The sequence below is a fragment of the Condylostylus longicornis genome, unplaced genomic scaffold, assembly GCF_029603195.1.
Source record: "Condylostylus longicornis isolate FDR11 unplaced genomic scaffold, ASM2960319v2 ptg000040l, whole genome shotgun sequence".
NCBI lineage: Eukaryota > Metazoa > Arthropoda > Insecta > Diptera > Dolichopodidae > Condylostylus > Condylostylus longicornis.
The window spans coordinates 13,349,323-13,376,833 of record NW_026578009.1 but is presented as its reverse complement, the minus strand read 5'-3'; the positions used below and the strand labels follow the sequence as shown (position 1 = coordinate 13,376,833).

General features: G+C 24.4%; 1 protein-coding gene and 1 non-coding gene across 8 annotated transcripts; both read right to left on the bottom strand.

The window, feature by feature from the left end:
• Positions 1–1,746: 1,746 nt before the first annotated feature.
• Positions 1,747–26,042, bottom strand: LOC129609877 (hrp65 protein-like). 7 transcript variants are annotated; one of them, XR_008697046.1, is made up of 20 exons: positions 25,636–26,042; positions 24,221–25,205; positions 23,828–24,163; positions 23,621–23,682; positions 13,581–13,629; positions 12,293–12,400; positions 11,670–11,739; positions 9,352–9,386; positions 8,580–8,631; positions 8,283–8,344; positions 7,402–7,463; positions 6,665–6,741; positions 6,002–6,078; positions 5,365–5,442; positions 4,943–5,039; positions 4,326–4,363; positions 3,934–4,014; positions 3,652–3,725; positions 2,974–3,458; positions 1,747–1,882 (listed from the first exon to the last, which is right to left on the bottom strand). XR_008697046.1 is itself a non-coding variant. In XM_055522060.1 (5 exons), exons 1-5 carry the CDS (start codon positions 25,891–25,893, stop codon positions 18,586–18,588), a joined length of 1,827 nt encoding a protein of 608 aa, XP_055378035.1. In that variant the 5' UTR covers positions 25,894–26,042; the 3' UTR covers positions 18,052–18,585. The 7 variants fall into 7 exon arrangements, 2 of the variants coding, with proteins under 2 accessions (XP_055378035.1, XP_055378036.1); XR_008697044.1 differs by having other exon boundaries at positions 7,406–7,463; XR_008697045.1 differs by having other exon boundaries at positions 8,287–8,344.
• Positions 3,795–3,864, bottom strand: LOC129609938 (small nucleolar RNA U18). The gene has a single exon (XR_008697065.1). It is a non-coding gene; the product is annotated as a small nucleolar RNA U18 (small nucleolar RNA).
• Positions 26,043–27,511: the final 1,469 nt, after the last annotated feature.

Below are 27,511 nucleotides of genomic sequence, written 5' to 3'. Positions count from 1 at the left end.
ACTGTTTTTTGAATAAAAATCTATACCGAATTTAGTTATAAGACGAGACTAAAGCACATACTTCAACAATGAACTCTTTCTAGTTAAAAATTCTAGTTAGTAGTTAAGAATACGAATTGAAGTGATAAAATATCAACTTATTTAGATTTTCTTTTATTTATTTTTGTTACATCATTGAATTTTTTTGGTTTTGTTATTATATTTTGTTGTTTTTTTCAAACTTTGTTACCTTTTTTAAAAAAAAAAGATCAATTATTTTATAAAACAGTTTGTCTAGTTCACTTTTTGTTTCCATACATTTTTTTCCCTCCTCAAACGACCATTCGAGTTACGACATGAATTTCTGGAACCAAAAATAATTATAGTAGTGTAATTATTTTTTTTATGGTAACACAAAAGTAGCGTTTGTATCTACATAATATTAGGAAATTTGGGCGAACTTTACTGTGAAATTAAATGGTCTAGGTCCTAAGACATTCAATTACTTGACATTTTTGGTATTTCAATTCTTAGTTATATTTGACATGCGAAATGGTGGTTTTCGTTAATTGTGCTAAAAATTCTACATTAGAAGTGAAATTTCTAAGTTTTTGTTTACGCAGTCTATAAATTCGGAAACTTCTAAATATTAAGTAGTTCGAAAACAAGGGGGTTTTCGTTTATTCAGTTCTAGAATAGTTCTAACTTGTAGTACGTTCGAAAACTCACGCACTAAATATAGATCGTTCAGAAATTACTGGCTGCAATAAAGTGCGTTCGGAAATTCAATCTGCAATTAAGAAATGTTACCCAGCATTTACACGTACAAGTTACTTGCAAGAAAGTTGCAATACATACAAAAATTTTACTAACACATTGAAATATTTCTACTTGCTTGTTTACTTGCAGTTCAACTTGCAAGAAAATTTTGCTGCCAGTAATTTGAGCAAGTAATTTGACATATTGAGAAATTCACAAAAAAAAATTTGTTGTTTTGATTTTTTTTTTTTTTAATTTAAAATTTTTGAATTTTGTTTTCAAAAAATTAAACTTAGCAAACTTATGGTTTCTAAAATTTATAAACAATTATATATATTGCTAGTTGTTTTCTTCTCAAAGACATTTTCAAAAATTAACTTGCTAAACGCCTACGTCATAATAGCAAGTAATTTGACATTTCGAACAACTAATTGACAATTAATATTATACAAACTTGCATGCAAGTAACTTGTATGTGTAAATGCTGGGTTAGAAATGTAGCGCACACCTCTAGTATAAATTAAATATACATATATAAATCTTTAACAGAAAATACAAGGAGGATTCGGTTGCTAATTATGTTCAAAATTTGACGGCGTGTGAGAAAACAATTATTCACTGTGGACGGCAACAAAGAAAATGAAGCAAATTATCAAACATCTCGCTGCTATTAAAAACTTACATGGAAAGTGGGCAAAAACTGACAAAGACAAGGCAAATGCCTTTATCAGTTTTGCCCACTTTTGATCAACACGTCTGCGTCTGCCAAATATACCAAAGAAAAATGGTTTGATATTGAAGCAAACAGATGTAACAAATCCGAAAATGTAAACTATTTAGTTCCTAGAAAGTATTTGTGAAGACTCCGATTTAATCTAAAATTTGTGGTGCACACTTGAGTTGTCGAAAATCCCCTATAAAACCAAACTTTACCAAAACTGCATACACTATTTTAGGACGAACTGAAATACTTTTTAATCTTGAAGCACATTAATGAAACAAAACGAATATGAATGTTATGTACATTTTTCCTTTTATTTATTTTTCATTATCAAAAAATTTAAAATAATATTTAAGGCGCTCGTTCACTTTTATATCCCCAATTTCGCAAAAAAGAACACAGATAGCTGATATTTATACGTACCTGAAAGGAACAAAAATGTATGTGCATCTGATTACAATGAAAAATTTAAATTGTGTAGTTGTAAAAAATTAAATGATTGAATATTCAGATTTAACAAAATCATCAAATGTTTTATGTCGGGAAAAGAAGACTATGAGCATTAATAAATATCATCATATTTAAAACTAAAAAATTAGAACTTTGCCATAAGTACGTCAATATTATTTCGAGCTCTTTATAAATATGAACAGTGACTCGCAGTGAAAATGGTCCACTTCAAAACTAATATTAAGTCATTAAAAAACGAATTATATTATTACATGGAATTAAGAAAATTTGAATACAAAGTTTATGAAAAGGACTTAAATGTGTAAAAAATAGATCTTTTCATAAAAGCAGTATACCGCGATATATAGCAAGAACTGCGCTATATTTGTGTTCATAAACAAATTACGTGACCATCACCGTGTTTTACTGTGGGTACTGAACGTGCTGTGTTTTCAGACCTTCATTTACTTTAACCCATCCGATCCAAACACATCTTTCCAAAATGAAAAGTCTTTCAAAATATATAGACGAGCAACCTCTAATTGTACCTTCTTGTTTTTCTTACTAATGAATGGTTTTTTCTAGCAGTTCTACCGTGTAAATCAGCATTTCATAGGACTCTCCTAATAGTTTAGTCATCACCTTTTAGCACTTGAAATTGCAGTTTTTGTGTTTAGGTAACGGTAGACGCCCAAAAATTCATGTTGATATTTGTTTTGTCGGGGTGTACCATTTATTGTTATGTTCAATGTTTTAAAATTTTCCCTTTTTTTTCTTCTAAATAGTGAATGACTAATTTAATTATGGTGCTTTAAAGCAAAAGTGTATATTAATTCAGCCACATTTACAAATTTTAAATAGTTAATTATATATTTCTTTAAATGACATAATCAAATTTTTTAAGGAGGACCATTTTTACTTTAAGTCACTGTATTATCGAAATATGATTCAAGAAGTTCTCAACAAAATATTGTCGCACTGGATATGAAATATGGCGTAATCAGAAAGGCATTTTTTTTTTAATTTTTACCGGTTTGGCTTCTCTAATATTTTAGCAAGCTTACCTGAAAACTTTTTCCACAAATTTCTTTGAACTTTTAAAAACAATAATTTGAGGACCACTTTGAAAATGTAAAAAATGTAATTCAGAAACAAAAAAAAGTACGTGTAATATTAAGAACCGAATTTAAATAGATAACAAGATATTTTGTTTTTGAGAATATGGCTCAAAATGTTTCCACAGTTAATTAATAATGAAAATATAACAAAAAAAAAATTAAAAACCGATATATATGTACATACGTATAATGAAATAATCACAAAATGTGTGAAATTAAAAGCAAACAAATTAATTATTGTTGTTATCGTTTAGTTATATATCTAACTATCCCCGTCCATATTTAAAATATCATCTCAAATTATTGTTTGTAAAACTTTCAAAAATGGTTTAGTATTTTTTGAAGCCATTTTCTAAACGATTGTTGAAAGTAAATCCATATTGAATATGAAGCACGTTGATCTGAGTAGTGCTGCTAAATTTTTCATAATCCTAAAAAATTTAAAATAAATTTGTTAACAAGTATTTGCGAATTTATATTATTAATGTTTTTGTTGTAGATTATTATTTTCAGTGTTGGATTGAAAAAATCAAATAAATTAAATAAATTTAATTATCATTAATTATAAATTTTATCCTCATATAAAATTAAAAAAAAAAACTTATTAGAGATGACAAAGCTGACCTTATTTTCACTTTTATAGCACCACAGCTACTTGATATTTATTAATTTCCTATGATACCAATAATCGCAATAATCTGAAAAATAAAACTCACATTAATTATAATAATCTATAAGCTTATGATAAGAATATATTTGGTTATAAGTTAAATCAGTAATTGGGAAATTGCAATCAAAATAAATTCATAAACACGGACCAATTATTATCATCAGAGATAAAAAATTTGAAGACAACCAAAATATATATTTAACAGTTTTATGAAATACAAATTAACAAAAGCATACCCATTTTATATAATAAAATTTGGCTTTTATTCCTTATTGTCCATTATAAATCCAGTTTGAACCAAACATTTGTCCATTAATCTGCGGGAAAATAAAGTTAAATGTTTAATAAAAAAAATTATATACAAATAACGATAAAAATTATGTTTAAAATATTCAGCAAAAAAGGTTTTTTTCATTTTTAAATATCAATGAGATTCCTACGAAAAATCATCATTTATAGTAACTAATTCGAACATGCGCATATAAATCCTAATCACAACTGCAGGTATTGAGGCAAAATTTATAAAAAATTCATATGGAAGTAGAAAACTAACTAATCATATGGATACTTATTAGTTGTTATTATACAAAACCTTTGAATACTTTTTGATTATTTAATTCAAACTTACTTTATTTTTAGAATCGGCAAGTTTTTGTTTTATTTAATCTGAAACGAAAAAAAGAAATGTGATATTTAAATACATATTATGTAGTTTCGGAAATATATAATTTAATATTCTTAAAAAATTCTTTCTCAGGGAATGGATTTTGTCATTTATTATTAAAATGCTGGGGAATCCAAAATAATTCATCATTAAAGTTTTAAGTTTCCTAAAACACATTTCATTTTTCATAAATTTTTATGAAAAGACTTTTGATAATGTGCAAAAAGGAAAATTGAAGATATTTATTAGAAATACAAAAAAAAAATATTCAAGATACTTATATTCAAGAAAACCTATTTTACATCATAATTTTAACAGTGGAACAGTGTTTGCGGAAGTTTTTGACCAGAAAATGCAAAACAAAACATTTTATTAAATATCTAATAATAAAATTTTTTATTCAATGAAATTAAATTGGAAAATTTTCTTTAATTTTATAAAATCAAACACAATTTTTTCAAATCATGTGATATTTGGCATTGTATTTTTGAATCATGTACGAAATAAAGTAAATTAGTTACAATAAACAAATTTGCCAATTCTTAACACCTATATTTTAATGTTAGTTGTTTTAAACTTACGATTAATATATTAATCCATATTTGTAGTAGTAATTTCCATGTCAGAAGCGTTCTGCATAACATTTACATATACATTTATTGCATGCGTGCGTGTATTCTGCAACGAAAATTAAAACTTTTGTTAAATAAAAATATACTAATTTCGAAAACAAAAATTTTGTTAGTTTAATCAGGGAATGGATTTTGTCATTTATAGAAAATGAAAACGAGATATATAAACTCATCACCTTGGAAAATACAATTGGACTTATTAATTCTATCAACAGAAATTAAATTTCTACATTTTATATAAAAAATTGTTATTAATATTTTATTGAATCTACTTTAATAAAAGTTTTTACTTTAATTTTACATATATGAGTTTGAATTTAAATAAAAATAATATTTCTATTTCATAAATCAAAAAAAAATACAATACCAACCTGAAACATCCGACAACTGTGCTCATGTAATGATTTATATAAATCCAAAAAAAATTTGAGCAATTACAAAACACGATTCTGAAAAAAAAAAAAAAATCAAATTATTTCCCTTTGCCATCTATTAATATACATATGCATAATTAGTAAAACCAATCGGCATAGTATATACGACTGGGGCGGTATAGCTTTTCATCACGTATTTAAAAAAAACTCGATTTTAGCAAAAAAATCGATGAGAATATCTAAATTCTATTTGACACCAAATTTAATTGGTTGTAAAAAAAATTATAATTGATATTTTTAGTTTTTATTTCGCTTTTTTTAATGTTAAAGAGTGGAGCTCTTTAATCTTTAATTACAAAAAACATGCACAATGCAATAGATGATGTCAATGAAGTTGAGAGTTAATAAAAGTTAATAAAATTCATTTTATACAAAATGAAAACGAGATAAATAAACTCATCGCTTTGGAAAATAAAACTGGACCTTTATTAATTCTTTCAATATAAATTAAATTTTTACATTTTATTCAAAAAATTTTTATTAAAATTCTATTAAAACTACTTTAATAAAAAAAATATTTTTATTTTAACGCGCGAACTATTTTAATGAATCAAAAAATATATACAATACCAACCTGTAACATCCGAAAAATGTGCTCATATAATAATTTATAATTTCAACCCAGACCTTGTGTAATTACAAAACACGAATCTGAAAAAAAGCAATCAAATTATTTCCCTTTGCCATCTATTAAATAAACATATTCATATTATAAATTTGTATAAATTCAGTAAAAAAAACCAATCGGCACAGTATATACGACTGGGGCGGTATAGCTTTTCATCACGTATTTAAAAAAAAAAACTATTCGATTTTAGCAAAAAGAGGTCGATGAGAATATCTAAATTCTATTTGACACCAAATTTAATTGGTTGTAAAAAAAATTATAATTGATATTTTTAATTTTTATTTTCCTTTTTTTAATGTTTAAGGGTGGAGCTCTTTAATCTTTAATTACAAAAAACATGCACAATGCAATAGATGATGTCAATGAAGTTGAGAATTAACAAATGTTAATAAAATTCATTTTATACAAAATGAAAACGAGATAAATAAATTCATCGCTTTGGAAAATAAAACTGGACCTTTATTAATTCTTTCAATATAAATTAAATTTTGTACATTTTATACAAAAAATTTTTATTAAAATTCTATTAAAACTACTTTAATAAAAAAAATATTTTTATTTTAACGCGCGAACTATTTTAATGAATCAAAAAATATATACAATACCAACCTGTAACATCCGAAAAATGTGCTCATATAATAATTTATAATTTCAACCCAGACCTTGTGTAATTACAAAACACGAATCTGAAAAAAAGCAATCAAATTATTTCCCTTTGCCATCTATTAAATAAACATATTCATATTATAAATTTGTATAAATTCAGTAAAAAAAACCAATCGGCACAGTATATACGACTGGGGCGGTATAGCTTTTCATCACATATTTAAAAAATAAAAAACTATTCGATTTTAGTAAAAAGCTTGACCCAAATATCTAATTCTATTTGACAACAAATTTAATTGGTTGTAAAAAACATTATAAGTGATATTTTTAGCTTTAATTTCCCTTTTGTAATTAAAATGTTAAAAGTTGAACTCTTGAATGTTTTATTTAAATAAAAACAAGCAAATTGTAATTTATTATGTAAATGAAGTCGAGGGTATGAAATTTAATAAAATTATTTTGTTTACTGATCCCTTAGAAAAATGTTATTTGCTTATTGAATAATTGATTGTTTTTACAAGGTTTAAATGCTTTTTTTTTTCAGTTAATATCTAAATTTTACAGTACAACTCAACATCGAATTTTTAACATTTGCTTAAAAAATCATAAAATTTATTAAAATGATAATTTATTAGTAACTATTTCAATAAAACTTAAAAATCTTCTTCCTATTTCTATCTATGGGAAATTAAAAATAATGTATTATTTATTATTTTAATTATATTTGAAATAACGCTTACCTACCTGTACAAAAAAATTTTCTTCACTATCAGAAAACACAGTCTCCCAATTACCAGCTGATCTGAAAATATTACCAAAATTAATAACGCAACCGAATGAGTTTTAAATAATAATTAGTTGGAAATTTCAGTAATAATACAGCCTTATTATAAATCAACAATATCATACGGTAATTATTTTCATCATTAAAAGTTCTCATGAAATTAAGAAATATGAACAATTCTGAAAAAAGTAATCAAATTATTTCTCTTTGCCATCTATTAATATACATATGCATAATTAGTTTATATTTTTATAAATTCGTAAAAGAGCCAATCGGCATAGTATATACGACTGGTGCAGTTATAGCCTTTCGTCACATGTAATTAAAAAGAAACTATTCGATTTTAGTAAAAAGGTTGATCTAAATATCTAATTCTATTTGACATCAAATTTAATTGGTTGTAAAAAACATTATAAGTGATATTTTTAGCTTTAATTTCCCTTTTGTAATTAAAATGTTAAAAGTTGAACTCTTGAATGTTTTATTTAAATAAAAACAAGCAAATTGTAATTTATTATGTAAATGAAGTCGAGGGTATGAAATTTAATAAAATTATTTTGTTTACTGATCCCTTAGAAAAATGTTATTTGCTTATTGAATAATTGATTGTTTTTACAAGGTTTAAATGCTTTTTTTTTCAGTTAATATCTAAATTTTACAGTACAACTCAACATCGAATTTTTAACATTTGCTTAAAAAATCATAAAATTTATTAAAATGATAATTTATTAGTAACTATTTCAATAAAACTTAAAAATCTTCTTCCTATTTCTATCTATGGGAAATTAAAAATAATGTATTATTTATTATTTTAATTATATTTGAAATAACGCTTACCTACCTGTACAAAAAAATTTTCTTCACTATCAGAAAACACAGTCTCCCAATTACAAGCTGATCTGAAAATATTACCAAAATTAACAACGCAACCGAATGAGTTTTAAATAATAATTAGTTGGAAATTTCAGTAATAATACAGCCTTATTAAATCAACAATATCATACGGTAATTATTTTCATCATAAATTTTCTATTAAAATTATTTTAATATATTTGTTTCTAATAAATTTAAGCAAATCGAAATTTAATTTTCTAACAACAAAGTTTTTACAATACTTAGAGCAATATTACTTACAAGTTAGCAAAAATATCCGCCCTTTAAACATATGAAGGTATTTACACAGAAACTGAAAAAAAAAATTTTTTTAGATTTCTTTTTGAATATTTTTTTCGATACCTCTTAATATATATATTTTAATCAAACTTATGTTCCGAAAAGTCAAATTTGTTCAATTCGAAAATAAACAACAATAATAAAGTAATTCAAAACTAAGGAAAAAGTTCTTTTAATATTTTTTATATTTATATATTTTTTAATTTGACAATTAATGTTTGAAGTACTTTCCTTCCGCACAATGTTTATTAGTTTTTTTATAATTATTTTCATACATTGCAATAATTTTTATTATTGCAATGTATGAAAAGATAAATTTTTATAATTTCTTCAAATTAGTGTATTCTAAAAAGTAATTTAGATATTTGTTAAATATATACATATTTAGACATAAATACATACATATAAATAAAATAATTAAGGTTAATGTTTTTCTTAAAACTTGAAACATTTAAATTTTAACCGTTATCAAAATCTGTTATTACATATTGAAGTGAGAAATATTGAGTTACCTTACAGTATTTCAATATAATGCCCATTTACCTCACAACTATTTAACGTGTCGGAACATAAGGAGTTTGAAATCAAAAAAGTTTATATATTATTAAAAGCACTCATATAATGTAGGTAAAAATAAAGAATCATCATGACCGGCTCAGTAATTAGATCCGTATTTTTTTTTTAATCATCGTGTAAATAAAACAAAAAAAAAAAATGATATTGATGAGCTTACCTGCAACCAAAATGTTTAGGATTCAAAGTTGCTTTCTTCATTTCGTAATTGCCAGAAAAAAAAAATAATTAAAGTTAAATTTTACAATTTATTTTAATAAAAAATTTATTTAAATTTTTCATATTTTGCTTACAAAAAATAGATACTTTACAAAAATATTTTTCTTTACTCACAAACTATGTCCAAAAAATCGATAAAATTTATAACACGTAAATATAATTTAGAAAATAAAATAAGCTCAGCTTAATAATTTTATTTAGGTTGATAATCCTATCGTGAGGGGTATGGGCCCACCACCCTCCCGGTTGGTGAATTTATTAAAAAAAATTTTGAAAACCAACCACCCATACCAGAAAATTGAGTTTAAAAATTTGAAAAATATTACAAATTTAAGTACCAATACGTTAATATAAGACAAAGAAAACAACTTAGAAGTTTAAATTATACAAAATGAATAAATATTTTCTATGTTTGGTGTTTTTAAATATGTGCGTATATCTTTTTTTAAAGAAACATTTTTTTATGGATTTAATTTAATTTTCAGTTTCTTCTTCAGTTTCATTTTCAAACTTAGTTAAAAAGAAACTGAACAACAATTAAAAATATTTTGTAAAACTTTTTGAATTTGAATTGGATAACTCATACAAAGGAAAGAGCAAAACAAAGTTTACCCATCAGATCTGGAAATTGAATGATTCCTTTTTATTCTGAAATAAATATACGAGGGAAGATTGATAAAATTCTGACCAACTGTTTGATTCCCTATCAGAGGTCCATTATCCTTCCCCGAATATGCTTAGGCCAGCTGAAATTTTATTGTCATAACAGGCCAACACCATGAATGATGTGCTTCGGTTTATCAAAACAAATATCTGAAAACTAAGCTATTACTGAGGACATCCTTTTATCCTCGAATTTATGCGAGGGAAGATCGATAATTTTGAGACCTACTGTTTGATTCCCTATCAGAGGTCCATTATCATTCCCCCGAGTAATTCGTGGACCAGAAGACATTATATGGTCTTAACAAGTCCACACCATAAAAGACGTACTTTTTCTTTAAAGAGAATCGAATACCGCTATAAATAGCCCTATATTCTCTTTAATGCAAATGATATTCAAATAAATCGATCTCATGGCACAAAGCTATATTTTATAGAACTATGCGCCTTCATAGACCATTACTACCTTTAATATGAACTATTACCGGTTCTATTCAAAAACTTGTTTTCAATCTTTGTATTATATTGAAACGTAGTTTTTGAAGTTAAAACCACGGTAAATGTATTCTCGGAAATTTTCATTTAGGATAGATTTCTGTTCGTTTATCGGAGGCCTTATTATTTTTGCGTAAAATTTTATCTATACAAAATACTTAGCTTTCCCGATAAACAATTTATAATCCATCATAATGAAAATCCATTTGTACTTGCATTTAAGTAAAAAGTTAATTGAAAATCCATCTTCAATATTTATTAACCGCACTCTTAAAAAGCAAAATAAACTCCTTTCTGAACAAACTAAAAAACATATCAGGTTGCATCACCCCATTTCAGCTTTCGTTTATTTCAGAAATCAAAAACCATGCCTCCCGGGTTTTGATTTATTCCTTTTTGAACTCAACGTGTCTTGTAGGTCTTCTATTTAATTGTACTATTAAAAAGCTTCTAGACCAGAATGTATTGTTATCTTCCTCAAGTTTTATTGCTCATTTTTTAAATGAAGCCATTCTGATGCTCCATTTTCTCACTTTTAACCGTACTTTTTATATTAGCATGTCTAAAAAAAATTTTAACGATTTCATTACATAACTTTAGTTTTACCATAGCTACGAATTGAACACACACAATGTTCCATTAGAAACAAAGCTCGGAAATTTCAATCAATTTTTGAATAGAAGAATGATTTAAAAATTTTTAATGTAAAAAGGTTAGCAACACTTTATGTTGAAGTTAATAAACAAAAATTATTGAATTACAACAAAAAAAAAAGAGTGTGAAGGAATAAGTATATCCATTCCAAAATAAATTAAGTAAAAGAAGTTTTTAACCTTAATTGGAAATATGTTATTCAAAAACTAAAATATAGTTAAAAAATTTAGGTAAAATATTTTGAACAATTTTATAAATATTTTTGTAAATATTATTTTTTGTTGGTAAAACCACTCATATAATGTAGGTAAGTTAAAATTATGATCTTCAAGCACAATTCAGAAATTAGATCCGTAAAATTTTTATAATCATAGTGGCTTACCAGAAAATTTAAGTTTTGAAATACATTTATGATATATTTTTTATTATAATAATTAAAATTATTACCTTTTGCAGAGCACATATTTATTCTGGGTTATTCACAATTTATTTGCCAATTTAGAAATTTAAACGAACCCTGCAAAAAAATAAAATAACTATTTAGATAAATTTACTATTGAATGTAATTAAAAATAATTTGGATGTTTTTATCAGAAAAAATTTATCATTATTTCTATAATCACCACTTTTCATAAGAGGTGTCAATGAAAAACTCATCATAAAATAATGTACAAAGCAAAATAACACTAATATTTTGAAGAATTTCCAAAAAATTCTACATGAACAATTAAATCTATACATCAAGACGCAAAATTAGTAATCAAAAATCAATATATGTATGTATTTAATCAAAAATTAGCATAAGTTATAGAAAAAACTGTATTAATTAATAGCAATCTGGAAATTTTGAAACATTTCTCGTAATTCTTAACAAAATTATTAGCAAGTAATTCTTAAGAAAGTTATTGGAGTTCCATGTTGCTATTATAAATTTTTTCTTTAATACAATTTAATTCAAAAAAGATTTAATTCAAATTTTAACTTTTAAATGTTAAGATTTTTAATTTTTGAAGCTCATAACTAAATAATTTACTTTTAATTTCATTTAAATTTCCGTAAAATAAACTCACTTTTAATTTTACTTGGTATATTATATTCCATGAAGTTCTTTTGTTACTTCTCTTCAATTTATATTAGTCTTCAATTTTTAGTCAAATTGTTTCAAATTAGAATCATGCCTGTAAAAAATAAAATCAAAGCGTTACAAAACCATTGTTGGTCAAAATTGTTCAAGAAAAAATTATTTAATTTTTTTCATTTGCTTTTTATCAGAAAATTATATTATCATTATTTTTGTAATCACCGACTTTCATAAGAGGTGTCAAATGAAATCATCATATTAAGCTCTTCAATGTGAATATCAAAATATCTTTTAACAAAATAATGTAATTCTATTTTCAATTGAAATTAATTTAAGAAATTTTTTTGAAAAAAAATCTGATCTTACAATTACTACTACAAAAAAAAAAAAAAAAAAACAAAAAAAAAGGAAAAAAATCTAACTTATTATTTTAAATTTTTGTTTCAATCTTAAATGTAATTTTTTAGTCACTCGTTTATAGGAAGCTAGGAAAAAAGAAAATTTTTGGCATCCCAAATGATACAAAAAAGTTTTACCACAGTTAACCCGTAGTATTAATATCGTATTAAAACTTTAAAAACGACCGTAAAAGAAAAAAACAAAAAGAAATTAAAGACCACTTTAAGTGATTTTAATTTATTTTGTATAAATTGCTACATTGTATTGCATTGACTGTTTTTGATAATGCAGTTTGCTTTCACATTTCTAACTTAGAGCAACTTAAATAACTTAGACAAAAGAAAGACAAAGATACGGCCAAAAACTTGACATTAGCTTAACAAAATGTTTTTTTAGTCGTGAAAGTTTTAAGATTGTCATATGCTTGTTAAAGTTTCTAAAACGCTATCACAATATTAAATATTTTATCATTTTCAGTTAACTTATAAATGAAAATTTTCAATTAAAGTAAAAGCAAAATTTAAATTCTAAATAATAAATCCTAAATCTAAATAGTTTCGCGCCAGTAAAATCAAAACGCGTAATTGTTGCGCGTAACTCTTAAAAATCTTAACATGCAGTTATAAAACAAAACGAAGAAATAGTACCGCATTATCAATCAAATTTTTGGTCATCACGTGCAGTAATTTATTGTAAAAGATATAACACATTCAGTACTAAACTAAACTGATTTGTGAAAAACGCAGAATATAGTAATATTGTATCATTTTGGAAATTACGAATTTTCAAATGTGGGAAGTATATACGAAAAATACTTCTAATTATGGATATTAAGTACATACATATTATGTTGAACTTAGTACTTTAAATAGATTTACCTGCAATATTGAATGATACAATAACCCCGGTCACCTCTAGACGATGTTTCTGAAATTATAAAATTACATTAGATATATTTCAACTAGTCATAAATGTGAGTGTTCATCTTAAAAAATTAACATATCAAAAAAAAAAAAATAAAGGCTTTTTGCTTCTCTTGAAAGTCTTATTTCACAAAACTTTTTTAATTTATCATATTATAAAATAAAATAATAAACTTAAAAAATTATAAAATTTGTGAAACAAAATTTTTCTTAAAGTATTTAAAAGTTTATGACAGTTTTTTAAAAAAGCAACAGTAATTTATTAAATAAATTAACTTGAATATTTTCAACTAATTTATATATAAGTTGTTGGTAAAATTGACAATTGATGGTAAATAATCAGTTTAATAACATTAATTATATAAGATGACAATATAACAATTTTTTTTTTTTAACATAGAAAATATTTTTTTTTTCAGTACTAAATTTTCACCCCATATTTTTTTCTATATTGAAAATCAATCAATTAGATAATTTTTTAAACAATCCAATAATGGTTATTTATTATATTATACACATAATTTGCAAATAATAACATATTAATTACTTCAAATGAGCAAAAGTTGACAATAAGTTTTAGCAAAATATTATATGTTCATAGTATATCAGTTTTAAAACGCCTTATATATATATCTTATCAAAAAATTATTTGATATTAAAAATAATTTTAATAAAGAACCTCTTTAGAATAAAACTTAAGATTTGAACCAGAAGTCCGTCCAGAAACAGAATTTATTTTCTTCATTAAAAAATTATTTTTAAGTAATACTATAAAAATATTTAGTACGACAAATAATCTTCTTTTTCCATGGATTTGCTCTCCTTTACGGAAATTATTAAAAATTTGCCATAAAAGAAATTTTTACAAAGACACCAAAATATATTTTTCGTATTGTTAGTAAATTAACGATTTAAGATGGAAAAGAGAATAAACTTTAACAATGAAAAAGATAATTCTTGACTTCAGCAACATGTTTTCAGTATAATTTAAATTAATATAAACAAAATATTTGTGTATGCACACAAACAATATATAAAATATCATATAAATAACAAATTAACTATATTATTGAATTATCCAAGTCATTTATACTAATGTATCTCATAATAAAGTATAAATATATTTTGCACATAGTTTAAGAATTTTATGATAAGAAGTCCACAAAAAAGTAAAAAGCAATAAATCTGAAACAAAAATTTTTATATAAATAAAGTTCGAAATAAATTTCCAACAAAATTAACGAGAATAATATATGTAAAATATATTTTAATATAAAAATACAAAAAAAAATTGACAAAAATATTCAGTTTCCCAAAATTGAAACAACTAAAAATCACACAGAACTTTGGAATTTATTTTGCTTAATAGCAATTCCAAGAAAATTTGTGAGTATTTTTTATGCACAATCAAGAATAATCATTATTACAATGTAAAAATGTTTTTATTTCTATAATAAAAATATAGCTGCAATATAGATAATCAAAAATAGTAATATGTCACTAAAAAACTTGTACTAAAATCGTATAGTTTAAATTTTATAAAATATAATTTATAATTTGCAAAACAACACAACATTACAATTAATAAAAAATTTCCAAAGAAGATATTATTTCTGCAAGAATGGTTGTTATAAAACAACATTAAACAAACTAATTTGAATTATATAATCAATATTATCCAACTTATTTTCCAAAATTGTCAATTTAATTTTGTAACATTTTAGCTTTGCCTTAATATGCACATATCATGTTACTATAAATAATTTTGATCAAGATATATTCCCAGATATGCCAATTTGAGTATGTATAACAATTATGTTTTATCAACATTGAATTACAGACTATCACTAAATAATGTGAGTGAGTAGTAATAAGAAAGAAAATTCAAACCAAAATAATTTACATGTTAGCATTTGATTATGAGATATTTAATTGATTTCTAAAGGATTTAGATTTGTAACTTTTTTTGATAATATGTTTCAAAATCTGATGTTATTATCAATCTGTTGGACAAAGTTAAATATTAAATATGTAAATTGGTTCTACGATCATCATGTGCACATATTGTATTCATTTTTATATTAAATACTGCTTAACTTTGAAATTATTTTTTTTTTATATTTCAATAAAATTATTTTTGAAAACAGTAAGCAATCAAGTTGAAATCTCGATACACATTACATAACATGTACTCAATAAATTGTAAAATAAAACAAATTTCTGTGGTAGTTGTTCATAAGCCAAGTTTTAAATTAAAAGTAATTGTAAAATACGACATAAATTTTGTATTTATTAACATAATTCGTGGTATCGACGAAAATTTCATGAATATTTTCTAAATATTAAAAATATTTTGCAGTGTAAACAAAAAAAGTGATTTTTTTTATACACGCTTTTTTTTTGTCGAAATACTAAAATTTTTTCAATCCCGCATTCACATTAATTAATCTATAATATGTACCTTACAAATTCAAGAAATTTATTACACAATTATAGAGTTAGTAAATTGAAAAATATTCTTGTAGCACTATCTGGCATATCTAGGTTACAAAAAAAAAATTAAAATGTATATATTATATAATATTTAAGACTTAGGTTAAATTAATTACAATATACGATCAAAATATAAAATTTATATTAATAAAATTCTTACCTCTATAAAAAAAGAGATACACAAGATTTTTATTTTTCATTTCAAGTTGATTTTATATATAATGGTGAAATAGTAAAACTAAATTGATTCGTTAAAGATAAATGATTTTTTCAAGTAAACATTTTTTCGTTTAAACAATTATGTAAACACTTCCTTCATGAATGATTATAAAAAATTCCAGTTAACAATATTTCAAAATTTCCAAAAACTTGAAAAACCATCAATCAAATATGTAATGTAAAAAGGTCAATCGCTATAATATAATGTTTATTACGCAAAAATTTCCATTTCAAAGTTCCATAATACAAATATTACATGAATCCAAGAATTGCTTCATTTAAATTTCATTTAGATTTTCCAATATTCATTATATGCACAATTAATTTTTAATAAACATATAAAATACACTCTAAAGGACCTGCAAAATTAGAGTTAAATCCCAATCACATTAAAATGTGATAATTTGACAGTATATCACTTGTCCTAGAAGATTAAATCTATAAATTTAACATATTTCTATATTCCGACCTAATACATATAAGATATTCCGATAAACATACCATGCAATTGGTGGTTTTATTTATATATATATAACCCCTACTAAGCTACACACTAAAAAAGTACTTGCTATACTTTGAATTCGATAATTCAGTAATAACCTTATAAATTCAAATGACAATGTTTAAAATATATTTTATTTTCGAAATTTTGTTAGTATGTAAATTATAATATATAATACATATTTAATATGTAGTATGTATATAATAATATATACCATATAAGCATATATAATATATAGTATATAATATATATATATATATATGTTTATATAATATGTGATATATGATTGTTTATATAAGATGTGATATATGATTATAAATCTATAGATATATAACATATAGTACATAATTCATATATAATATATATAATATAATATAATATAATGTAATATATAATATACATAATATAATATATAATAATACGCGAGTAGACAAAAATAAAAGAAAAACTTTCATCAATTTTAATAGTCTCCAACAATAATTGCATTTTTTTCCCTTAACACATACATAATTTTACCAACAATTAAAAAACTGGACTAAAAATATTAAAGTAAAATTGAATTATTAAATGTATATAATCCAAAACTGTAAATTAAAATCACATAATATTTTGTATTTTTAAAAGTAAAATCATTTTAGAGCAAATGCTTAAAAAGTTACACATCGAATTCGTGTAACACATTTAAAGCACTATACGCTAAGCACTAATATAAATTTATATTAATTTAAAAATAAATGTGTAATACCGATTGCATCAAAATTCGTATTCACTGGACTAATTATTCAATATGAATAAATATAAATTCATATTTATAATTATTTATTTTAACAATTGACTCAGATTAGCTGTTTTTAGCTAAAATATTACCTAAAATAATTTTATTGGTTTCTAAATCTAAACTGTCTCTTGCCTCTTCTATAATTTTAAATATCTGCATTTGTAATAAATATACTATTGCTCTTGGTAAACTAAAAATTATATTAAATAATTGTTCAATAAATATGTATGTATGTATATATATTAATTTTTTTAAGAAAAATTGTTCAGAGAATTTGAGTTATAAAATAAATTTAAAATTTGTAATTAATTAGGTTTTCAAACCGATTGCCTGTATTTCACACAACTAAATTCTTTATTAAGACAAGAAAATCGTTATAAGGAGAAAAACAAAACTTTTAAATATAATTATAAAAGAAATAAAAAATAGAAAAACAGAGTGAGATATTTTTTATGTATTGCATTCTAAAGTTAGATGTTACAATATTTTATTGTAATTTCTTATTTGTAATTTAAAATATTTTTAATCTTAATAATTTACTAAATAAAGTATTTAAAACTAATGTTTTTTTGTATATAATGAATGATAATATAGAATGAAAGTAATTTATGTAATTTTTAATACGATATAGACAGCTTAAAAAGTAAAAACACGTCAAAATTAAATTTAAAAAATTCTTAATTCTAAACCAAAAAAAATAAAATCTTATACTGTTTAGCTTTTCAGTGATCAAATATTGAATAAAAAGTACTTTTTTTTAAAGAACTTTAGCAAATTCTTTCATTTGTTGCACATCAATTTGATGAAAATTATGACATTAATTAGACATTTATAAATGGGATAAAATTTTAGCTAAGTTTGAAGCTAATTTTTTTTAGGTAATGAAGTTTCTATAAAAATGGTCATTTCAAAATGATTTTTGAATATTAAACTTTTTTTCTGCTTTTTTCTGTTTTGTCTAAATTCATTTAAAAACGTCGTCTTTTGTTTTGGAAATCTTCATTTCCTCCGCCACCACCATTATTACGACGATCATTCCAACGGGACATTCCCTGTCTTTGATTAGGTCCACCAACATTACCACCTTGTTGTTGATTTTGTTGCTGATTATTTTGATTACCAAAATCAAATCCTCCTGGCATAAATCCCTGATCCTAGATTATTGAGAAGGGTGAAAAAAATATTGTTTTTTTGTTTTTGTTTTTTGTTTCGATTGATAATTGGAATCAGATTTTAGTCAATTATATTGTACATGTATTTCGAAAATCGAAAACAAAGCAAAACGAAAACAAAAATAGAGTTTTTGTTTAATTTCTCATATATTTTTTAATTTGCATGTTTTTTTTCAATTCTGTGAAAACAAAATTTTATATAAGCTATATAAAAATACCCAAAATCCATATCTTAAAACAAAAAAAAAATTCCTATATAAACAATTCATAAGTAGTGTTGCAAAGTAAAACCTCTCTTTTGTAAATATATTAAATAAAGTGACAAATAACAACAAACATGTTTTGTAAAGAAAGTTTATCTTTAATTTCTATTATGAATTATGGTCATCAAAAATAAAATCATTTAATAAACTTAATTTGTAATTTTTCATTGAAATCGAATACAAAGTGTTATTCAATATACTTCTTATATGTACTCATAAACCAGACAATAAATTTTCCATTAAGCACCTAATATAACGGATCCATAGATCATAACAACACAAAAAAAAGGAACATTTTATAATTTGAAAATTTTCTAGCAATAGGGGTATAAACGCAAGTAACTGTAACAACATATGTTTTAAAAGCACCATATGCAATCAAAACAGTATCGACAATATTTTTTAATTGTAATTTGCATATCCTTCCTATTTAAATCCCTATACTTTCTTACTTTAGTTTAATAAAGTTTTTCAAACAAAATTTCGACCTGACATCCATATAATTTTAAATAGGTTGAGAATAATTTAAAATATAAATTTTTTTTCCTAATTTCAAATTAAGATGTAAACAAATTATGTACATTCTATTCGAAATAAATTTGTATTTTTGACAGAATAATTCTTGTAACAATATATGTATATAAATCGACTAGCAATTGAAGTAGGAAAACTCGACTCGTTAGTTTAGAAAATAGTTGTAGAAAAATTATATATAAACATGTATAAATCTTGAATAATGTGTGGTCTTAAGCGTATGCAAATCCAAAGTACATATTCTACATTTTAACAAAAATAAACAAATCAATAAAATCAAAATGAGAATGCATTTTGATATCTTGTTTATATTTGTTTTATTCAGTTATTTACTACCAGAAAAAATTAAAAATCTCCAAAATTAAATTAGCGCCCGTCTTATTTAGCAGTTCAGCACAATGTTTTATTCAGTTTTAACTTGTATTTACTAAAAGAATTTGAACTATTAAAACTTATATTACATTGAAATATTCATTGTGTTTTGTGATTATAAAAAGATAATTCATTGTGATTGTGATTATTAAATTGTGATAATACAATTATTAAATTTATTCAATAACCCTTTATGTGCATAATAATATGCGAATATATATGATATAATGAACAAGTGAAATAAAAAACAATTTTTTTTTAAATAAGACTTAATACTTCAAACTTATAAATGGAGTTTAATTTCTTTAAAATGGAATCGAAATTTATTTTTCAGCACAATAATTTTTTTTTAAATTAAATTGAAACCGTAAAATGAGATGCACTTTATAATTTTATAAATAATGAATTTATTGCCTTACATTTTACAATATTGCACTAGCTATAATAATATGTATTGTAAGTAATATTATTTTTATCTTTCTTTTTAAGCCATTCGTATAGGGATATATCCCATAGTATATTATATTTATATATGTGGCACTATTGGACGTATTGTTAATAAAAAAAAGATGATTTGATTAAATTCAAAATGTTATATTCGAAAAAAAAGCATATTGCTATATACTCAACACAACAAAGTTTTAATTTTTTGTATATTTAAGAACAGCTAAAATTGCAAAATTTTGACACGAAATTAAAAAAAATATTTTTTACACAAATCACACTATACTTATTCTTAATTACAATAAAATAAAATACTTCCTTACTCAAAGAAATTTTAAAAATAAATACTTTATATTACGGAAAATCTACATAATCTCCGTAATTTAATATTGAAATTTTTTACAAAAAACTAAAATAACACAATGTTTATAACTTCATTATTAGATGCTAAAGTTAGCATCGTTTTTAAAACCTTTATAAAGGCCGATTAAAGTGTTAAAAGTATTGTGTGTTATTTCTTGGTAAATTACATTCTTTATCGGATTATATCATGGAGAGAAAAAAAAATTGGTTTTGTCAAACAAAAACATATTTACTATGAAAATATTAATATAGTCGAGATTTTTCGGACTAAGCCATCTTATGTGGTTTAAGTAATGAGTATTTAATGAGCATTTTTAATATAAACAATTTTTCTTTTTGGTAATTCGATTTATTTTAATGGGATTCGCTTAATATTTATTTAGAATCAAATTACCTAAAATATAATATTATCGGCTTAATATTTAATTAGAATCAAATTACCTAAAAAGGCTCAATTTCTCATTTTCTAATCAAGTCTTCATAAAACCAAACAGAGAATTAAAAATTATTTTGAAAAACCTTTTCTTTTAAGTTCAGTTTCAATTAAACTGTCGATGTTTTTATTTTGTGCAATCGAAAACAAAAATCACCTTTTCATACAAAGACTATTAAGTAAAATACCAGTTTTAAAATTGATTTAGTGTTCGAATTGTTTAAATATAATTGAAAAATATAGCTTATATAAATGAGAAAATGAAGAAGCGTACTTATGTCTTATATGTACATGAAAAGGTTGAAAATAAAGTGACATTAATTGAACATATAAAACAACTATTTTTTATGAAAGTACAATATCTTACAATAATCTTGAATTCATTTATTATTTAGATTTTATATGCATATATAGAAGGACTTTCCATTAAATTGCATAAATTTTATAGGCATACACAAAAAATTATTGATCCAATCAAAAAGTTTTGACTCAAAAATGTAAACTTAACAATTATTTGTTTGACACTAAATAACAATAAACAAATTACAAAAATAAAGAATGAGATAATTTTTTTTTGTTTGCCCTTTATTACAAGTTATGTTTCCTACATCTACGGCAGGCTAGTCACCTACCTAGTTAAACCTTATGACGCTATGAAACTAGTGCATGAGAAATCATGCACTAGCCCTATGCTCCTTCTAGGAGTGAACAAAGGAAAAAAAAAAAAAATGTTTCCTACATAGCAAATAAAAAATTTTTTACAAGTTTAAATTTTTTTAATCAAATTACCAGCAGCAGTACGATAATCAATTGAAATTATTCAAGATGGTTGGTAGATATTCAATTTAAAGCAAAAAAATTAAATTTCAATTGAGGAAAGCTTAAATATTTGCCGATCAAAACTTTTTAAAATCATTTAGAAACTGCTTAATGATAATTAAAAATTGATATTGTTCATTTTGGTTATTGTTAATTAATTTTCCTTTCAAAACTTTCTTGTAAAAATAAAACTAATTTATCCATAAAATTTTTAGCTAAATTTTTTTACATACATAAATCTTTAGCGAACATGGGATTTCATGGGAAGAAAAATTGTTGAACATGTTGTCCAAAACTCATATGTCTACATTTTTGAGCTTCATAGCTATTGCTCGTTGGCATTAAGGTTTTACTTTTCAAAATTACTTCTATATTAAGTTTATGACTTTTTCAATAGAATGTAAATTTTATCGAAACCAAAATTCAAAGTTTTTTGATTTTTTTTTTTCGAATTATTTCTTTCACATTTTGTCAGTGAACGCTTTTATTTTTCAAGATTAGTTCATGTATGATGTAGCATTACATTCCAGCTTACATTTTCAGTAGTGAGATTATTTATAAGGGACCTCATTATGAAAACGGAGAGAACATAATAATATTATATATCTTATTCTACTACTAAATTATATTATAAAAACACTAATAGAATATTTCATTATTTCATACACCTCATCATAATATCAGAAAAAATAAATTAAAAATCAAATAGGTTACAATTTAATTACTAGTTTATTGACTTAATATTGATACGAATTGCTTTAAATAATTTAAAATATGTATGTAACAACATTTTACATTTTAAATTATTTAATCAAAATAACGAGACAATTTTAGATTTATTCTTAATTTTTTTTTTTTTTTGCCAAGAAACCATTCATATGAAAACCATTGTTAAGAAAATATATATGTATAACAAAAATATTAAGGCTTAGTAAGTAAATCTGTTACACAAAATACAATTTTGTTCCAGAGCTATTATTTCAAAGAAATATATGTATGGAGAAAGTTGATTTACAAAGAGAGGTTTTACTACGATTATAAATAAACATATGTACAGCTCATTAAAAAAAAAAACATTGATGAAGTAATAAATTTGAGAATATCTCATATTGAATATAATAAGTGTTATAATGCTGAGAATAATTTTATTATAAAGCATAAATTTAATATGTTACTAAGTTTAATTTCACAGAACATTATTCAAAATCAAATGATTAGGCAAAAATTTGGCCAGAATTAGTACCCAATTAGAGAATTTGAATAATTTACATGTGAAACTTTTGATTTGTCAAAGACTTTTCATTTTCTTTCATTAAAAATCTTAACGTTATTCAGTGGTCTAGGATTGGTAACTCATGATGAGTTTATATTTTTTTTTTTTTGAGAAATTCGAGAATTATTCAAAAACATTAGTTTTATATTATAGAAAGTTAGTTTTCAAATATTTATGTAGATAGTAGTTTTAGTTTTTATAAAGAAAAAGACCACTGACATAAAGGATAATCAGAAAAACTTGTTATACAGGGCAGTTTTTAATTGCTATTGAAATAAGTTTTCTCTTCCCAGAATTTTTATTTTAAGGAGTAATATTAAAATAACATACCTGATTTGGCCCGTTATTGTTTTGATTGTTTCCAGCTGGAAAAGATTTTCCATTTAAAAAACCTTTTTTTTTTTTTTTTTTTTTTTTTTGCAAAAGAAAAACAAAATCAAAAATAAAAGGAAATTAATTCAAAACTCAAAAGAAAAACAAAAACAAAAAAAAAAAATAAACAAGAAAAAAACTTTTAAAATGTTTTAAAAAATTTACCTCCAAAATTATCATTTCCAAAATTGCCTCCGCGATTGCCACCTCCGCCACCTCCTCTGTTAAAGTCATCTCCATCTGGACCATTTCCAGGACCACCACCTCCGCCGAATTCTTGTTGATCAAGAAGAGAGTTAAGTTGTTGGGCTTGCATAAACAAAGTATTTTCCTGTTGGCGGCGTTTCATTTCCTCATCTTGCCTGTTTAATCTTGTTTGCATTTCTTCTTGCTGGCGGCGGAGATGATCACTTTCTCTGTTCCTCATTTCATCATGTTGACGCTGTCTCATTTCCCATTCCATTCTTTGGCGATCACGGTCCTCTTCCCGTTTACGTAATTCTACATTTAAGTAAAAAATTAGTTGCTTGGCAACAATCAAACAATAAAACTATTTACGTTCTCTTAATAGTTCCGTTTCATGCTCATAACGAGCAAACTCCATTTGAGCTTCTAGTTTTTCTTCTTCCATTTGTAATTCTCTTTTTAATGACTCATGTTTCTGTTTAAATAATTCGTGCAATTGCTTCCACCTGGTACCGTATTCATGCTCAAATGAAGTATGCTCAGCAAATCTTGGCCCAACTTGACGTTCTCTGGAAAATTCTTGAGTTTTTTTGTTCATTAATTTATCTGGCATACCATCAGTATCATCATTTATTTCAAAGGGTTCAACAACGCATGGTCGAAGAGATGCTGTTAAAAAGAAACATTTTTCTGTGCAAGCGCGAATAGCTGCAGAAGCGCCAGCTTTTCGAGCAAATTCAACGATTCCTTCCCCAGTTGGTTTGCCACGATCGTCTACAATTATTACTGCTCTTTCGACCGGACCAAAAATTTCGAAAGCTTTAAATAACAGTTCATTGGAAACATATGGCGTTAGATTTTTTACACGCACAATTGTAGCATTTGGTGCAAAACGTATACGTAATTGACGGTTTTTACGATTTGAACCATCCAACTCCCGTTTCGCTCTTTCTGCATTTGCATGATAATCTACTTTCAAAAACGCAAAGTTTTTCTCAGCATTTATAAATGCTTCAGCAATCTCTCCGTATGGTTTAAATAATTCCTTTAGTTCTTCTTCTGTAACATCATTTGTCAAATTTCCAATATATAAGCGGTTTCTCCCTGAAAATTTAGTTTCTACTGTATCAATAGGAGGCAATTCATGTGTTGGTCCTGCTAAAGCTTTCAATTTTGAATTCATTATGTGATCTTCACCCTTTCCTCTATAATTGCCACGATCATCATTCATATTGTCACGGCGATTACCGCCTCCACCACCTCGTTGGCCACGTCGGTCATTGCCACGATTATCCCTATTATCACGATCATTTCCCCCACGATTATCAAGTCCGTCCATTAAGTTTGGAATATCATTCTGTGAAACAATTAACGAATTACAAAAAGTCCATAAAATGTAGATATCCCGACTTCTCTTTCCAGTGCTTCTATTATCGCACATTCCAGCTAATGAAATGTACAGAACATAGAATCATTAGCAATTTCGAAGTCAGGATTAATAATAAAATTATTATAAAAACAGCTCCTTCCTTTTATGTAATATAATGTACATGTATACAATGTATATGAACACAATAATTTGTGTGTGAGAATAAATTCAATATACATACATACTTTTAATGAACGCCATCTTTAGTTTTCATTAATTCGAAAAATAATGGCTTTTAGGTTTTTACAAGACATGTGATTGTCATATAAAAACACAAATGATATTATATTCGTAAAATTTATCATAACCATATAATTTAATCAAATTGTACTACGCCATTTTGTTTTTTCCTACATACCTCGCTTTTAATATTTCCACCTCTTCCACCCATATTTTGATTTCTGTTTCCAAATCTATTTCCTCGGTTCTGATTGCGGTTTCCTCCACCACCTCCACCACCCGCATTTCTATTTCCTTGATCATTCCCGCCTCCTTGATTTCCTTGACCACCTTGATTCCCAAAACGTGGCTTCTTCTCTTCCGCTTCAGGCTGATTAGCGTTTTGTTTTATTCTTTGTGGTAAAGGAGTCCCATTATTTTCTGTTTTTACTTCCATATTTAAGAATCTAAATTTTAACTCAATACTCAATTTGCTAAAATTCAACTACTTCCTTCTAAATTCTTCACAATTAAAATCACAATTTTTTTAACTCCCACAACTTTACTCTTCAACGAATAAAAAAGTAATGGCGTACTTTTACGAAACACTGAAAAAGGAAACAGTGAAATCGAGCTTTAATAAATTTTAAAACAATATCCTTTTCCTCTTAGTACTGCCATAGACTAATAATTAAAGTACTACTACAAACCGCCAGGTTTTATGCGTTAACTATTTTCACGTAAAGCGGCGTACCATAACGTTCTTCAACTCTTCACGAAAATATACAAAAATTACTAACTGACTTCATTTTTAATAAACAATAAGATTCGAGACTACTTAAAATAATTTTTAAAAAACTAGGTAAGTACATGTTTAAAGTATATACATTAAAATTAATACGTCTAGTAGAAATTAAATAATGATATTTGACAAACCTTGTTCTTGAACAAAATAACTGATTTAAAATTCAATACGGTCTCTGTTATAGAATTTTTGAATGTGTTTGCATTAACTTTTTCAATAGTTAACGATAAACTTTTTTGAGAAAACATAGTTACAAATATTTGAACTTCCTCCTAGTCTGTCCAATTTAAATTATGTGTAGTATTCTATATGGATTCTAACAGTTCGGCGCGGAAAATCGTTCTTGTTCTGTTTTCAACTTAAACGAGGTAATAAAGGTCTAATAAAAATTATTTTGTTTACCTTACAGCGAAATTGCATGTTTTCCTTCTCGACCAACATATCAGTTAGATTCATAATATATAACAATGGCTCATTTATTTTTCGTAGTTAGTTTACTTGGCTCATTTTCTTAATCCTGACGAAAACTTTCACTTTTTTTCTTTTTATATAAAATTTGATTATAAAAATATAACAAGAACTTAAAATTAAGTTATAGATTGTGAAATGTATTGTCATAATGCTCAGAATAATACGGACTTAATATTACCATTTATTTTTCTTTATTAGGTTATATTTTTGTTTTAAAATATTGAAAAAATTTCAAAAACTTTCATGTTAGCTTATACATATTTTTGCATATACATGTAGGTATGTTTTGCTAAAGGTTTCACTTCAAATTTCATACATATCTTGAAATTTCTGTAGACTGCATACAATGACAGAATAGCAATATAATGTATAGACTAAGAATAACAATATAATGTAAAATTTGAAGTAAACAAGTAGAAATTTAAGTTAATTTCAAATTAGACTACAAGTAAGTATTTTATTTCTAAAATTAAGAATAACATTATAAATTTTAGCTATTTTTTCCTAAATATTTCTTTTTTGTTTCAAAAATTTGGCCTATAATTTTTTTGAAGTGGCAATCGTGGTATATACGTAAACATATTTCAGATGACATCTTGACATTACAAAAAATTATCACTATTGTATGATGTCAATCAAATTTTTAAGTTTGAAAAAAAATTTCCTGTGACTCAAGAAAAAGATACTGAGATCAAGATAATCTCATATATAAAAGCCTATTTTGACAACTCATCGGTTAAGGGTTCCGGCAGGCATACATTTTTTAGTTTAATAATTACAGTTTGATCGCAAATTAATT

Excerpts from the sequence above, each read along its gene's own strand:
- LOC129609877 (XM_055522060.1), bottom strand. The coding sequence starts at position 25,893 with ATGGAAGTAAAAACAGAAAATAATGGGACTCCTTTACCACAAAGAATA. Across the intron at positions 24,164-24,220 it reads AACGGAACTATTAAGAGAAC|AATTACGTAAACGGGAAGAG; the intron begins GTAAATAGTTTT and ends ACTTAAATGTAG. Across the intron at positions 23,683-23,827 it reads TGGAAATGATAATTTTGGAG|GTTTTTTAAATGGAAAATCT; the intron begins GTAAATTTTTTA and ends AAAAAAAAAAAG.